The following is a 16,547-nucleotide window of genomic DNA, read 5'->3' on the forward strand; positions in this document are numbered from 1 at the left end:
TCCTCCCTCAGGTCTCACCCCTCCCACCACCCCACCCCACAAACCAGTGGAGGATGAGCTCTTCAAACCGGCAGAGGGAGGAAAGGGCAGTGAAGTCACAGGTGGTGGCAGCAGTGGTGATGGTGGAGGAGGTGGCAGCGAGTCTGTTCACCTTGCTTCAAACACCAACGTTGCCACAAAGGCCTCATCCTGGCTGAGCCGTGGCCACCACCAGCGGAAGCTTCCAGAGCAGACGGAGCTGTATGCCCAATTGCGGCGCATGGGCCAAGCTGGTGAGAGTGACACCCACTGCAGCTTTGGCGACCACGACTACTGTGCGCTCAGCCTCGGGGAGAGTCGCAAGCGTAGCGCTGCCATGCTCGGTGCCATCTTGCAGGCGCAAGGAGGGAGCGACGGAGTTGGCACACTCACACCAAAAGCAGCCGACGATCAGGTATTGGATGGAAAAGGCAAGGACGGCGGAGAACGGCTGCTGGTGTCAGAAGTCACAGAGCCGCTTGAGAAGCAGACAATGACAGCGGTGATATCATCACCGCCGTCGGACTGCCAGTCGGCAGCCGCCACGCCCCCAGTCTCAGAGGAAGAGGCGGATCGCTCGTCTGCATCTCGCTCACCCTCGCCTATCCTCCACCTGTGTCCCGACTCCCCCGCCAGCAAGACAGACTCCAGGTGAGACAGAGAGACAATGAGTGTGAGAAGATGTGGGTCAAGGAGATTAGATTAACAGTGAAATGCAGAGTCCAGATAGAGACAGCGGACAGAGAGAATGTGGCAGAGAGAACACAGAGTAGAACACAGTATGAAACTCAGAGAGAGAAAGGGAAAGAAAGAACAATTCTTCATTCTTCAAAGGACATTTATTGTATCCAAGGATGACTCTTAAGTATAGTTATCTGAGCATATTGTACCACATACGGCAAACCAACTGCTTCGCAACACAGACTCTGCAGTCTGAATCTACTCTTGTGTAGCTGTAAAAAAAGAATGGCCAGAAGCACAGTGTTCTTGCAAAATTTGAATGAAGGGATATTATAGTGTGAGATTCCCCTATAGAAACAGTACGGCTCAGTACAAAGTCAAGAACATGTTGTGAAATCTGGTCATCGGACCGAGTCTGGTATGGTCCAGAGGACACACAGCGAAGATGTGATATAGATGGCAACTTCCCAATAAGGGCCTTGTAGACAAACACAAATAAATACCTATCACATCTCTCAAACAGAAAAGACTGCCCGAGGTTTTATTTATACAGGATGCAATGATGAGTGTTATAAATATCACTGGTCATAAACCTAAGAGCAGAGTGATAGACAACATCCAAGGGCTTAAGAGTAGAGGCAGATGCATGCATATAAATCACTTCACCATAATCCATAAGACTGTAATCGTTCTATAAACAACTCATGTAAACATTTTAATCACAGACTGCACTGTTAGTATAAGGTCAGTACTCTTTTCTATCCCTGTAAGTTACAGTTACTTGACTGTCTCACACAGAAGAAGGTCAGTGGTCATATTATTTCTGTACACAGAGGACAGTGACAGAGAAAAGTGAAGGTAATGTAAGAAATGAACAGAGTCTTGTGCCGTACTGCAGTCAGAGGGAGAAAGTCTTCTTTTTTTGCCGCAGTTTCACCTGTTTCCTCATGTCTGACATTTCAGTTTCACCTTGTGTCCGTCCTTATCTCACTTACCATCCTCTCTCTCTCTCTCTCTCTCTCTCTCTCTTTCCCCTTTTCTTCCTCGTCCTCTCTTAGTGAGAACTCGGAGATCTGTCCCGACGACAAGCAGAGGAACAAAGCCAAGTCTGATGAGGTACAAAGAACGTTCACGTCCTATAGTATTCTGCATACTGTCACAGGGTGCAAACTCCAACCCGATACCCTGAGTTCACTGGCAGTCCCGACTTTTAAATATACCTCTAAGGCAAATGGTCCATGCCCTAACACCCCCGCCAAAGATAATCTAATCGTATATGTAATCGTACATGAAAAATAAGGATATGATGTTTCGTCAGATGCATACTGCTGCTGCAAGATCAGAATAATATGCTACATGTAAATGAAGACAGTATTGTGGCCCGACACTCAGCCTTCCTGCTTCAGTTCCCACATCTATCTGTATTCCGTATTGTCCTTTGTCCTGACTGTTGCCATGGTTTCCCTGTTGCCAGGACAACTGCCAGGTGTTTTACATCCACAACCTGCCAACCAGCGTGACCCAGAACATGCTGAGGAAACGCTTCCAGGTTTTCGGCAAAGCAGAGGACTGCAAAGTCATCATCTGCAACGAGTAAGTGTCCTGATCCGGATTCCTTTGATCTGAAGAGAGGAGATACTGAATGGGAACTTTCTTGAAGATACAGTTAACCTGTTTTTTGGGGAGTTTTTTCGCTATAAGTCGCAGTTTGTGTGCATGACTTTATATTCAGATGGAAGAATAATGCCAATAATGGAAGAATAATGCCAATAATGTCATTAATTCATACTAGACTGAGACGTTAGTGCTTGAAAGGTTCCTGGGCTTGGTAAAGTATGTTCATCGAGTTCATCTTTTTAAAGGTCTGCTACGGAACTGAAAATGACAAACCTTCTAAAACAGAATCCTTAAATCCACTATCTCTCACCTGAAATACAAAGTCAGGCCTAGTTGTACTATTGTTATAACTATTGCAGCAGTTTGAGCCTCTGAGATTCTGTCCCAACGTGGAGTATACTGAGCCGCAGTTCGTGATTATGCCCCCTATAGTTTTGGAGCTACCTTTGAATTCTGGCCATTTCTTACAACTTACACCTTTTAAACCCAATACTGAAATATAGATAACCACTGAGTGCTTACTGTCTAGCACTAACAGCAATCCCCAGGTGCTTTGGGTTCTGTACACCATAACAAAAAAAATCAAATAATAGACACCAGGAATACTCAGACTATTGTCCTTGACCAAGGCACCGACCTCAGAACAGGAGTTGGTCCCTGGGCTTTGCACTGTTGTTGGCCACTGCTCCTAAATAGTTGGAATGGGTCAGTTATAGAGGACAAACTTCCCCATGGGGATTCATTAAATATGACTTTACAAAGTTAATAAAGGTGCTCTCTGTCCTCTGTTTGTTGTAAACAAACCCAAACATTTGTCTTTTCACTTATTTTAGACATTTGTTCTTTTAAAATTGATAGAGGCTGAAAATATATGTATAATATAATTATAATACTATGAATTTCTCCATCTCTCATGGTGCCAGTATGTACCTTCTTCATCGCCTCAAAGCTAAACTGTCAATATTTTAACGCATCTGTGTGTGTCTCTACCTGTGTGTCTGTAGGGAGCGCTGTGGCGTGATAAAGATCCGCCAGCCTGGGGTTCAAAGACACTGGAGAGAACGGGAGACTGTTTTCCAGAATGGACCTGCGGGCCTGAGGAGGCTGACAAGGAAACGCTACATAGATCTTGGTAATGAACATACACACCCTGACAGAGTTAGAAAAGGCCCAAATAATAAACTTGTATGATCTGCCTGCATTGGGATGGCGGCCGACCCGACCTACTATCCCAAAGCATCGGTATTTGACGAGTTGGCAATGAGACTCATAAAACTTTCTTACAAATTGGACCCTTGAGTAAATTGTACTCCAGAGAAACTAAGAGGAAATGTTCTCTACAAAGATCTGCAATTTGACTCGTATTTCTTTGTGTTCTGTCCTGTAGATGAGGCAGGTCCGGGCCCCGTCAAGAGCAAGTACGATGCACTGGACTTTGACACACTGCTGAAGGAGGCCCAGAAGTCCCTGCACCGCTGACAGCACAGTGCCCCTGACTGGCCAGCCTTAGTAAACTGCAGCAACAAGCCTCCGACTACATGGCTCTGCCCTCAGACAGGCCTCTCAGTACCTCCACACAAGGCAACCTCGCAAAATGTTTACATTTTTACCATTGGAATAAAGTAACGATAAGGACCTTGTTTTTTAAGTTTCTTTCACCGGAGGATACTGCTTAAAAACGAGGACGCCGCTGGGAGTTTAAAGGAGTGAACGGACAATGGAGGAAGTAGGACTTTTAACAGCAATGGTACAACAACTACAAACGATTAACGATACAGCTGTCTGCTGAACAACAATAACAAAGCTGTCTGTGTTGGTGACATCATCGCCCCGCCTTGGGAGAGCGGGCATGAGAGACCTCTGTAGCAAATCCTTGCTATTCCTGCGTTGCGTTGGTCGTCGTGGTGTGTGTTTCTGCGTGTGCGTGTTCTTTGTTCTGTTTGTTTTGTAAGAAAAAAAGAAAAAACCTCCCTCTTTCCGGTTACGGGTGGTGAACCTGCAAGCTATGTTTGCCATGAAGTTGTGCGGTTGTATAACCAGAAAAAAAAAAAAAACCTGCTTTGTTTTAGCGAAAAATTGTGGATGTTATAAATTTTAAAAATCTATTGTGTGTGCGTTATGGACAAAGAGTATATAAAAAACATTTAACGTAATCATTTGATGACTGATAAAGTTTACAAATCTAAAATGAAGAAGAAAAAAATCATGTTTTTTTCTTTTTTGTAATTGTAGTGCTTCCTTGATTTGATCTATGCACTGTAAGGAGGTAAATGTCTCCGCTGTCCTCCACTTTCCCCCTTTTGACTCTAATCTCTAACTCTGCCATGCTGACTATTCTGGCTTCTGCTACTGGCTGCTGCAGGCTCTGTTTGATAGGCGTTAATACATCAAGACACTGACTTGGTCCAAGGAGAAATTTCACCTCAAAATAGCTTCCAAATTAAAGCATTTATTGGAAAAGCACTTCAATTTTGTGCACGTACATGTTGTGCACTGGCTTCAAAATAAGCTTAAATAGGATCCCAGTTGAGATCCACTTTTTCAAAATCCCTATTGGTCACAAGTTTCAAGTGTCAAAAATTATTGACTGTATGGTTCAAAGCATCCTTGAAATATATTCCAAAATATAGAGGACCACTGTTATTGAACACTTAGTTATGTCATATCTATTGAAAAAAAGAAATGTAGCTTTAACCTTTCCATTCAGACGATGGATTGTCCGTTTTTTCAAACAAAAATGTTTGGGCTACATGTTTATCCCGGGTGAATTTTCTCCACATCGTGCAGGGTCTTGATGCATCTCTCATAGGGTCCCACTGAACATGTGTCCAATAAAGGCTGCAGCCTAACGACACCCCCGAATGCCACAGCCAATGCAACAGTTACTGTTTACATTTGGACTGCAGCAAGCAGGAAGAAAATGGGGAAATAAAGTTGGTAGCCATTGGCACTTTCAGTATTGAGCTCAGTATGAATTCATCAGAACCGCACCTTGTCCAGTCCGATCTTCTTTCACATAAAGTCCATCAGTCGTTACAGTGCGAAAGTCCTGTAAGTGGAATATTCAGCTATTTGGATTGCCCATGAATCTTTATTTCATTGTGCGATGAGTGCTTGGCGTTGGGTTAGCTTGACGTTGGGTTTCAAAGTACAAAAAAGGCCAATTTGCTCCCCGTAGTCCACCCATGGAAGTATTGCCATTTCTAGAAGATGAATCTGCTGGTTCAAATGGAATGTATTCAAGAATCTGAATGTATCTGAATCTATTGTGTTTTCCCCATTTCTGCTTGCCCAAAGATTGTGGAGCTTTTTGGTGCTTTTTTTAAAAAAGGTAGACTTGCTTAGTCATCCGGCTGACTGCATGTGACTGATTCTGGCTTGAAGTGCAGTCCGGGTGGTGCCTAATTTACATTCCCTGACGCAGCCAGTAGCACCCGCCGTGAAAAAGGGAGAGAGCCTCCAAGCCTGCCAATCTGGTGGCACCTCACCGCCGCCTGCAACACAGCCAGGGAAGGAGCGAGGGGTGGGCTTGAAAGTAATGATAAGTTTCGGACGAGAATCTTATTTCTTGTCTGGGAGGTACTGTATCAGCTGAGCATCTCTACCTCACATCCATCCCTATATGTTTTTGTTTTGTTGTCAGAAATGTTCTCTGTGTGAGGGTTTCCCCAGCTGATGGGTGGTTATGGGTAGTTTTGGGGTTTGTGTTTGATTTTTTTTTATACTATGACTCCTTCTACCACTAAGCCCCTCATGGGGGGAATAATCCCTCTCTCTCTCTCTGTCTATCTCTGTCACTCTCGCTCTCTCTAACCCTTTCCTTCGCTTGCCTCCTAACGGTTTTAAGCGTGTCCGTTTCTTGGAGTCTCGATCTTGTGTCCTTGTGTAACTGAGTGTTTTGTCTTTGTCTCGTGTTTGAGTCGGACACTGCTGACGCTTGCAGGTCGGTTAGGAGGGGACGGGAGGGGTTGAACGGTGGCTTGGTGGCTGGTTGGTCCTCGAGTGCGCTTGGAGGGGAAGATTCCCAATCCTTTCCGCCCCGCCCTCATTTTCTTGTTTCCTCCAGGGACTCACCACTCCTACCCATTTACCCGTTCCTCCCCTCCTTTCCCAGGAGTTTCAATAAAACGCAGCCCGACTCTCTTGCTAACTTTAACTCTATCGCTTTCTGTCTCTCGGTGGGTTCGAGGCCTAGTCTCCAGGTCTTACCCAAACCCTGCTTTTTAGCAGATAATCCCTCTTTCCTCAACCTCTTCCTTGTCGTTTCTCTATCTAATCAACTCCTTGGTAACACACACAAAAAATTGAATGTTTACATCACTCGATTCTCCTTTGACTTTATTAGGAACGCACACTAAGTACAAAGGCGCCTTATTCAGTGTTAAAAAAATAACAGCGAGTGAAGTGGCCTGGAGCGATGCATCTTCTCCAGGCTCACTGATGTCCAAATCTAACAAAAACAATTTAGTGCTATACATACTGATTGAGAAACAAGGTGTCAACTTTTAAAAAGGAAAAAAAAAAAGTAGAAATTTCAACAAACCTAATCGCAAACAACTGAATGAGTATTTGTGCTTAGTATGTATACTACTAAAAAGTGAGAGAATGTGCTGGTTTACATATTAAAAAAGAAAATATATTATAATATATGAATATAAAATGTGTACATAGCACTATGCCTCGTTGTAAACATAAAATGTATTGTGTGTTTTTTTAAAAGGTGGCGGGTCACAGTTGATTGCTAATCAGACAGGAGATGGTCAGGTCGATTTTTGTTCCAATGAGTTCATGTTTGTTCAGTACAGGGAGGAAATTAAGGGAAAAAATTAAGTTGAAATGACTTCATGCTAAAGTCCAACACTGTTGTAAAAGAAAGACAAAAAAGATCCAAGTATCCCTTTAGACTATCACACTAGAAGGTTCTATTTCTTTGCTGTTTATGAAATGACTAAATATTTTTTAATGTTTTTTTTTTCCTGTTTTCTTAAAAAGCAATTTGAAATGCAATACATAATAATCTTATCTTTAACACAGCCTTTCCGAAAAACCGAGGTAATAATGTACAGTGTGTGGTTGGTTGTGGAACGGCAACATGGGCAATCTTTGAGCTGCGGATTCAATAGGCTATACTGTACTGTATGTAGACTGCTGTTAAACACAAAAAAATCATAAAAACAAACTACAGGAAGAATGTGGTCAGTTGTGTCGTAAACACATAACACATATACGAAACAAATTGTACTAATATACTCTTGCACAAATACGTCCCAAGTAGTGAAATACCTTCACAATATTTTCTTCTCATTGAAAGGAAGCTGTCGTAACTATGTTATTACCACATTTTGATGGTGCACAGGTTTGTTCAAATCTGAGTTGCACTGAACACTTACGTATATAACAGTAACAGCTAATAACTAATCATATATGACTCTGGTAATGAAACGTGGGAGGGTGGAAAAGATTAGAAAAAAATACAGTTGTTGCTGGTTTGACCCATTTAAAGTTTCAGACTAGTTGATACGGATGAGGTAGGCACTGTAGAAGTCCCAGTTTCACTGCTGCACCCTTGTTTCATCCTAAATAGGGAGCATTTGGATTAAATAAATTACATTCAAAGTAACAGAATTGGATAATGGTCCAACTCACTGAGTGGCATGAGAGTTTATGTTTGTAAGATAATGCAGTACTAAACTCGGATAGATAACAGGGCATCGTCCATCGTCATCGATCACTGATCCCTGTACCATCTGAACATTGTGACTTCATCTAACTGCTCCCTTTGCTGGTGACGGAAGACAGTTATCTTGGGTGGGTGTTACAAAGATAAAATAACTCATCATTGACTTTTGGACATGTACTGTCTTTTGAATGAAAGTCCTGTGCTTGTGTAGCCCAACGATCCACCCAAACCGCCACCCTATGCAGACTGTCGCTCTTTATACCCTGTCACCTGACTCCCTTCTTTTGCAACCATTATAATTACTATGGCCAATAGAGGTTGCCGCCTAACGAGAAATGTAAATATGGGTTGTAATATGCTGCTTTCACATTTGACCTATATGGCAGTTTTTCTGATGAGGACGGACTGAAACTTCCACTAGTTTGAGAAAATCTTGCGACTGCAGCATGTAATGGGATTTCTACAGTGGCTGCCACTGTGCCTGTGAGGGTACCTCCATTGCTGTAGAGGTGAATGACATCAAAACAACCCCATTTTTCATCATGGCAAGCCTTAAAAATCAATTGGGGGTGGGGAAATGAAGCTACCACTAGCTTTTATTATTACTGTCTCAACTCCTTTCCAATCCAATGTGGTTTATTATTAAATAATTACTGACGTAATTAAAACTTTTTTCAATAGCCATATTATAAAAAGGTATATACATATATATGAATATATATTTGTGTGTTTGTGTAGATATCTAGATAATTATATACTTTCTTATAGAAAACTTTGATGTTGACCATTCTCCTCAGTGTTTTGAGAACACGTTGACACATTTCAACATAATTATACCGCTGTCCGCTTTGGTCTAGGTCCTAGGTCGATGGACAACGAATCCAAATAATAAAAAAAAAAGTTAAAAAAAAAAACTTCCAAAGGGAAATACCCTCGTCAGAATGCAATACCTTTCTTTCCACTCTTCATTTAAAAAAAATGGAAAATGGCAAGAAAACCATAAAACTTGATAGGCAAGTTGACCAAAAAATAAAACTTCAACAATAAAGAGCTTGGCTCGTGACGGCTCGCGAAAAATATTTTTCAACGGCCATGTCGGATTCAGTTTTATAGATGTCATGTTTCCAATGCCATGGCCCACTGAAAACACTTTTGTTTTTATGTCACTTACCATTTCTTTAGTTTGGAAAACAATGTATCTGTCAGCTAAGTACACCATCAAATTTAGCCCCTACCAGGACAGAAGTGCTTGCAATACAAGCCTGACTCTGGCTTCAGATTCCACTTCTGCATTAAATGATTGTGTCACATTTCAACATCAACAGTTGTACAATACACAGAAAATAATGGGTAATCTGTCAAACTTGATGGCAACAGTGATGTCAAATAGGCACTTAGTAGGGACTGCAAACTGTCAAAATCTGCTAAATGTGAGTGGGTGTTTTGTTTTTTTTGGTGGAGGAAAATCTTTTGACATAAGGGCATACATTGTTTTTGTTGTTTTTCATTATTATTGATTTTATTGTCTATTTACATCTAATGACTATCAAATTCACATAAATGATTTTTTGTTTCTTTTTTAACTTAGTTTTTGGTAAAAACAAAAAAGGTAAATACTGCTAGTGAGATTTTATATTTTTACATATGTTGGTTTTATTTTGCGTTTCTTCTTTTTTTTTTTATTTATACGCCACTTAGTTTGGATGTCTTTAAATGGTGTTATTTCTCCGTTTTGTGTGATTTCATATGTCTTGAGAATGTGGAGACAAAGGCATTTCAGTATTTTTGAATTGTTAAAATCTAGTTTCATAGAAGCGGAAGTATCTGATGTTATAAATTATATTTTAATTCATGTAAATAGTTTAAAACAGAAGACTATGGCTTCCTTTTAAACTGAATACATTTCTCTTCAGAGATTGTTTACATTATGAAACTGTAGAGATGTGCTCCTCATATACTGTATAAAGTACATATATTCATTGATTTGCCTCCAAAAAATAAAATCCTAATGAACAGCAGCCTTTTGGTGCATGTGTTGGTTTTTTGAACAAGAAAGAAATGAAGCATTGGAATTTAAAGAGCTCACTGTTGACTGGGCTTTAAAACATCGATAGAAAGCTTGCAGGAAATGGGTTTTTATTTTAAATCACTACTTTTGCACCAGAATTATCTGAATGAAGATGGGTCGAACACATTTGGTCAGTTTAAAAGGAGAGGAGTGGCCTGATTTTATATTTTTCGTATTATAAACAAATCCTGTGAAAAGACCAGAAACAACAATGCACCTTTCAAAAACTTTTCCATGTTCTGTCTATGGCCCATTTTATGTGTGTACTAAATGGGTAAAAGCAAGTAGAACAATCTGGTAAGTTAAGAAAATCACATTACAGTAACGCAGCCTTTAAAACCAGGAAAAGACAACACTTAAGTCATATCATGATATAACAATGTCCAAAATCTGAGACAAGAGAAAGGCTGCATTACAGTAAAGTATTGTAATGCTTTACATGCTTTTACCCATTTAGTTATCATATCCACATTACTAATGATAATTCACCAATAATAATCCCTACAATATTGTTGCAATATCGATATTGCGATATTCAGTCAATAATATTGTGATATTTTGTGGCCCAGTCTTAGCATTAATGAAGTGGTTTTGAGGAGATAGCAGCACTAACATTTCACTCATATCTACTTCTGTCTTAAGGTGAGAAATCTCTTATGATTGGCCAAGTTATCATCATAATATTACAGATGCATCTTTTATGGACTGAAGAGCTACTGTAGAGATGATGTGACAGTTTACAGGTGTTTTTTTTTATTGTGTCCACCCACAATATGTTCTTTTGTCTGCGATAGGTCAGCACTGCTTTTAAAACACTTGCATTCGCTCTATAATTATGTGTACACGGTTATGGTTGTAAAACATAGGGTTTCTCTGTGATATGTTGTTTGCACTTGCTGCTGCAGTGAATCATCTCTCACTGGGATCACACACAAACACACAAAAACAAATGTCAGTTTCTCAGAGCACTCTTTACAGTTTGAAGATCGTCACGCCTTGTGCCTGCCTGAGTGTTTACATGTGTTTGTATACAGCTGAGTGTTAGCATGTAATCATTCTTTGGAGAGATTCATAAAGCGGCATGGACACTCCCCGTTCTCCGTTCTTCCCTGGTTAAAGAGCATCCTATTAACAGGCCGTTCGCAATTTTCCGCCTGGCTAAACTGTGATTCACATGTCAGTGACTGCACTGATGATGTCTGTGCACAAGGCATCACTTTATACCAGCACTGCTGTACTGATTGTACTGATGGTCTCTGGTCTCCTGTCACTACCAAACCAGCAAAAACACACAGGAACATTGATCTTTCATAAAGCCCCAAAGAGACAAGGAGGAAGGAAGAACAGGGAAATCTATATTTATAGCCCTTGAGAGGACAGAAAGCAAGGAGCAAGGATACAAATTAGAGCAAACAATTTCATGGATGGTAAGTAGATTTGATACAGAGATGATGCCTCAGATTACAGCCCTGTCTCCTAGAAAATTACGTTTATGTACAACTTATTTACAACAGCAAATATGTTTTGAGGGAATCATATTGCTGACCGAATTACCTTTTCTGTTAACATAATGAGACAATGTTTGCAATTAAACGCACAATATGCAATTTCTGCCACTCAATCGCAACAAAACAAAACACGCAAGTAGCGTGGGATCATGGGAGTTGTTGTTTTCATTGTCAAACCAACATTGCTGATAACAATCTATCTACCCAATCAAGCAGAGTGTTCATCAATGTTATGGCGAAGCAATATTTTAATGTGTTTAGTCATTTGCTGACTTCCTCCCTCACTCTCTGACTCTTTATTTAGGGAGAGAGGTGACCAAATGAAACGCACCGTTACCTTTAACAGAATTACAGAATCCTTCTTGGTTTGAACATAGCTGGAAACATTTAGGATAATGTACAGTACAAAACTCGAAGAAATGCTACATATTATATCTTCAACAAACCTGATAAGCTGCAAAAATGTTGAAACTTCAGAAAAAAAGGCTGAGATAAAACCTCAAGATCACCTCAGCATAGATGCTTCTTGGCTAAGATGGCACAGATTGTTCATGAATATAACAAACAGATTTTGGAACAGCCTCAGTGGAGCTCACTGCTCACGATCAACACGCTTCAAGTACTTAGGAAAATGCAGACACAGCTCTCACTCGTTATGAATAAACCAACAATAATCCTGCAGACTTCATTCCTGTAGACTAAATATTAGAAACCACCTGCTAGTATAACATAATTCACTTCTATCGCAACACAAATCAAAAGGTTCTCTAAAACAATTTCAACATAAACAGAAAATCGTAACCTTCATGAAGGTAGGATATATTGCAAGGCTGCTAGATAACACTGCATTAGTTTAAGGTAGGTGTCTCTAATCAACTACCAACTTAGTATATATCAAGGTTTCACACATATCCAATACAAGATACGAGTATGAGAATAAATGTGTCAATATCTGCAAACACGATGGAGGAAAATCCTCATTCGGTAGCCAACTGAAGTTTATGCATCCTAAAATTGTTCTGTAAATAGTTCTCTTACTCTTGTGATCAAAAACATTGACTTGATGCTCAGTTCTGAAGCTGTGTTCTGGCACATAATATAGTGATTTCTGATCAACTCATATCAATTTCTGAATTAAAAAAAACCTTTCAGTTATTCATGCCCGCTTCCTGTTTAAGCGCCACCCACTTCTGATTTAAGCTTCGTGTATTCCAAGTGGACATTCGTGTAAAGATAATTTAGTCGTTTGAGAAGATGCAGATGATGATGCTCTTGCTTCGCCTTTAAATAAATACTGACATTATAAACTTCTTATTTTAGTATGGGTATTAATTATTAATGTAGGATTACAGTGACTTTTCTTTGGTTAATACAGCCGTTTGTAAAGCATTAAGCATTTTTTTTGTTTAACTTTGGTAATTAATCGCGCAGCCCAAAGCCAGAGGAGAAGGCAGACGACTAGAAATCATCCTGTCAGCCGTTTCCTGCCCCCGCTGTCCTCTGTTTGGTTGTTTCTGTGGGGCAGTCGTGACTGCAGCAAACAGAGCTGCTCTGCAGTGCAGTGCAGAGTTATTAGACACACAGTGTCATCCCCCTGAGCCCCAGCATGACTCTGACAACAGGACGACAGGCTACTGTCGGCCATTAAGGTCATGACTTCTGTTCAGTCACCCATGTTGACTTCTGGGAATGATTTTTTGTTTTACATTCGATGTGATCATTATCAAAAATACACGTATGAGCCTGTATTTGGGGAAATATGCTTCAAGTACATTTGTTGACTCATTTGTTAAAGCCGTTCCTTCCTAATATCTCAGAAACTGATAGTTTAGTTTTTGAAACTTAAAATCTTTTTTAAAAATTACTTAAGTTTTTTTTCTTGTTTTATTTTTTCAACTAAGCTCAGCAGACATTTTTATCAATCTTGTGTTCTGTGTTAAGTCAACCAACACTTTTTAATTTGCCTGTCTCTGCCACCAGAGCCTGTGACTTTTATGCTCCCATTGCACGGATCATTTGACAAGATTTTGTAGATTTTTACCATTGAAAATTCAAAGCAGCCATCCAACAGATTTGAAAAGACACTATTTACACCCTTGACAGGTGATTGAGCAACCACTTCAGATGGGGTGAGTGCCAACACCTTTAGCTTAGCAGCTACTTTGAAGACTTCTGGAGACTTGGAATATAAACTGTATGAAGACAGTTGTTTGTTCACATTTTAATATAAGTCCCCAGTTGCTTCAGTTGTTTTTCGGAGAATCCTGCAAAGCTGTTTTGCTGTGAAGCTCCAGAAATGTTTTGTGGACTACGAAACTTCACCTGACTTTCCATCAGAATGGGGGTGATGAGATGATGCCTGAACTGTGACTGAACTGACTTTTCATTTTTGGGTGATCTGTACCTTTAAAAGAATGCTGTGTCTCAAACTGATTAACCTTGATTACAGAAGGGGAATAACATTTACAAGTCCAATCAAAGTAAAATGTGCATTAAAACAACCTGTTAATCACTGTATAATTTTCATATTTGTTGTAAATTGGTAAATTTTCCTGTTTTTCATTCTGCACACTCTAGGTTTCATCAAATTTAACTGAACTCCAATTTTTTCCTGTTTAATCAGTAAGATTAACTCAGAATCATTCTGAAAACCAATTAAGTATGCTTTAAAGTGCCTTGCAATAAATGAGAAATGAGGTTTTGTTATCAGCCACAGTGAGTGTTGCCTCTCGAGCCCAGACAGCAGACGTGACACACTGCAGAGACCAGTATCAGGTCAAGGGTCACCTTGTGGGACACACTGATAACTCTTACACTCAATGGATGCTGACCTGCTGTGACACAAAATAATAGCATACAACCAAAGACCACACTTTTTTTTTTTTACCTACAGCTTGAATAAATGACACATTTTAGGCTGAATTTTTATGTTTTTTATTGTTGTATTCATGTCTGAAAATGTTGGTTTGCTGTATTAATATTCATCTTTTAGCCCTAGAGAAAAGATATTAAACACCAACTTGGTTTAATTTTGGTTATACAGTATATCATAATTGTAATTCAGGAAGAAAAAACAACAAAATCTGGCTATAAATCATATTAACCCCAAAACATCCCCTGACACCTCAGGGGATTTTGGCCCTGAGATGGAGAACAACTGCTTCCCAGTCCAGCAGTATTTGCTGTGATATCAGCGAACAGATGCAGGCACATTCATTGTGTTGCGGTTTGTGATATGGTTGGTTTCTGCACGGATCCTGCATATTGCGCGAGTTGCCAGATAAGCCTCTTAACTGTCCTCCTGAGACATTTTGATCCAAGCAGCCGCATACATCACACCTGCTGCGACTGAAATGATTCAGTATGGTTTTTCTGCATGTATTGAAGAAAGGTGAGAAAAGACGTGATGAAAAAGGTCACATCGAGGCGTCCTCATGTCTTTGAAAACAGAAAAAAAATTACTCTGCGTTTAGTTAACTGTCCAAATCATAAAATTGTACGTCAACAACTGGATGAATAGTTGTTGATCTTCAATTTTATTCATTTTGATTTTGACAACAGTTAACCTTGTAAGTGATTTAGTAAGAAGACATGCCCGACCCCTTGTTTCGACCCACATTTGTTTCTTGCTAGGAGGCAACCCTCTAGTGGCCATAGTAATTATTACAGCAGCAAAGGAGGAAGTGAGGTGAAGTAGTATCAAGAGACACACAAAAGGAGGACAAGGTGGACAGTCAGGTGAAACAAGTTGTGATCCTGCATATCCAGCTGCCCTGCAAGGTTATAACCAAGTAGTTGTCGTGCCTAAACCTAACCAACTAGTTTAATTGTCTAAACATAATCAAACTGCAGAATTACAATGAAGGTCAAGTACGCCTGTCGCTGGTGAGCTGAGCATGTTGTTTTGGGAGTCACTGGTAATCGACCTCTACATTGGTTTAGGTATGTGGAGGATGTGTTGGAAATGTCACACATTTGTTAAATACAGCTTCAAAAAAGGTCAAACTTGCAAAGTCTGGAGATTTTCCTAGTATGATAAAAGGTGTTACCAGCATTAACAGTATATTTACTGCTGCTCCAGCATTGACTCTTAATGTTTTCATCTTCAGTCTGTAGGATACAGTCACGAAACTTCACTGGTGTGTAGTTGAGGTCGCCATGAAGGCTGATTTAGAAGATGGGAGTGGTCTGACACATTAGTACTGAGTACTTTTGTAATAATGTAGTAATAACTACTTAACGGTCATGGGTCAGAATGTGAACATGTTGATGGCTGTCGCAGGTAGTGTGGTCCCATCACAAGATAGATATCTGGTATTATTACTATTATCATTAATACTATCATAATATCATGGGTTTTTGACCCCACACTAAGCAACAAATCCCCGATTGACTCAACTGATCTGACACGTGTTTCTCAATTTATGAGGCTTTTTAAAAAAAAAAAAAAAAAAAACAAACACTTGGACAGACAAGCATTTGGGTAATATCTATTCAAAAGGGTTGAATGTTGCTCTTTTATATTTTGTTTTTATCTCTCTATTTTTTATTTACAAAACATTTTGTCCTTTATATTTCTTTAAAACAGTTATCTGGTAGAATTCAATACTGTAGAAAAGCAGATATACATGATAAAAGTGGTATACCAAGACTATACCATGGTATTCTGTGAAATGATATACCTCTGTAATCCATGTTGCAGCTCTTATTATGTCTATTTGAGAGCTGCACGTCTGACACTTGCATCACTACCTGAAATGTAGGTGACCCTGCTGACGGGATGTGTGATCTAAATACAAAACGTGCAAGTCTGCATCATAAAATGCTGACGGATGCATTGCTGGGGCAAGAAAGCCGAGTCAAGTGACTTTTCTGCTTAGAAACTGCAGCCGACCCATGCACAGGCGTCCTATAAATAGTCCTGCATCGCTCTCTCGGCTGTGGCTTGCAGGCTGGCAGCTCTGCAGTCACGACT

General features: G+C 40.0%; 1 protein-coding gene across 2 annotated transcripts in view; it reads left to right on the forward strand.

Annotated features, from left to right (window-relative positions):
* Positions 1-10,014, forward strand: part of ppargc1b (peroxisome proliferator-activated receptor gamma, coactivator 1 beta) — a 103,147-nt gene extending 93,133 nt beyond the window's left edge. For both annotated transcript variants that reach the window (XM_084352742.1, XM_084352743.1), the window contains exons 8-12: positions 12-669; positions 1,758-1,815; positions 2,174-2,292; positions 3,321-3,448; positions 3,704-10,014. In XM_084352742.1, coding sequence (XP_084208868.1) covers positions 12-669; positions 1,758-1,815; positions 2,174-2,292; positions 3,321-3,448; positions 3,704-3,795 — 1,055 coding nt within the window. In that variant the 3' untranslated portion in view covers positions 3,796-10,014. The remainder of the gene's footprint in view (positions 1-11; positions 670-1,757; positions 1,816-2,173; positions 2,293-3,320; positions 3,449-3,703) is intronic.
* The last annotated feature ends 6,533 nt before the right edge of the window (positions 10,015-16,547 follow it).

This window comes from Pagrus pagrus (assembly GCF_965226575.1).
Source record: "Pagrus pagrus genome assembly, chromosome: 5".
Taxonomy (NCBI): Eukaryota; Metazoa; Chordata; class Actinopteri; order Spariformes; family Sparidae; genus Pagrus; species Pagrus pagrus.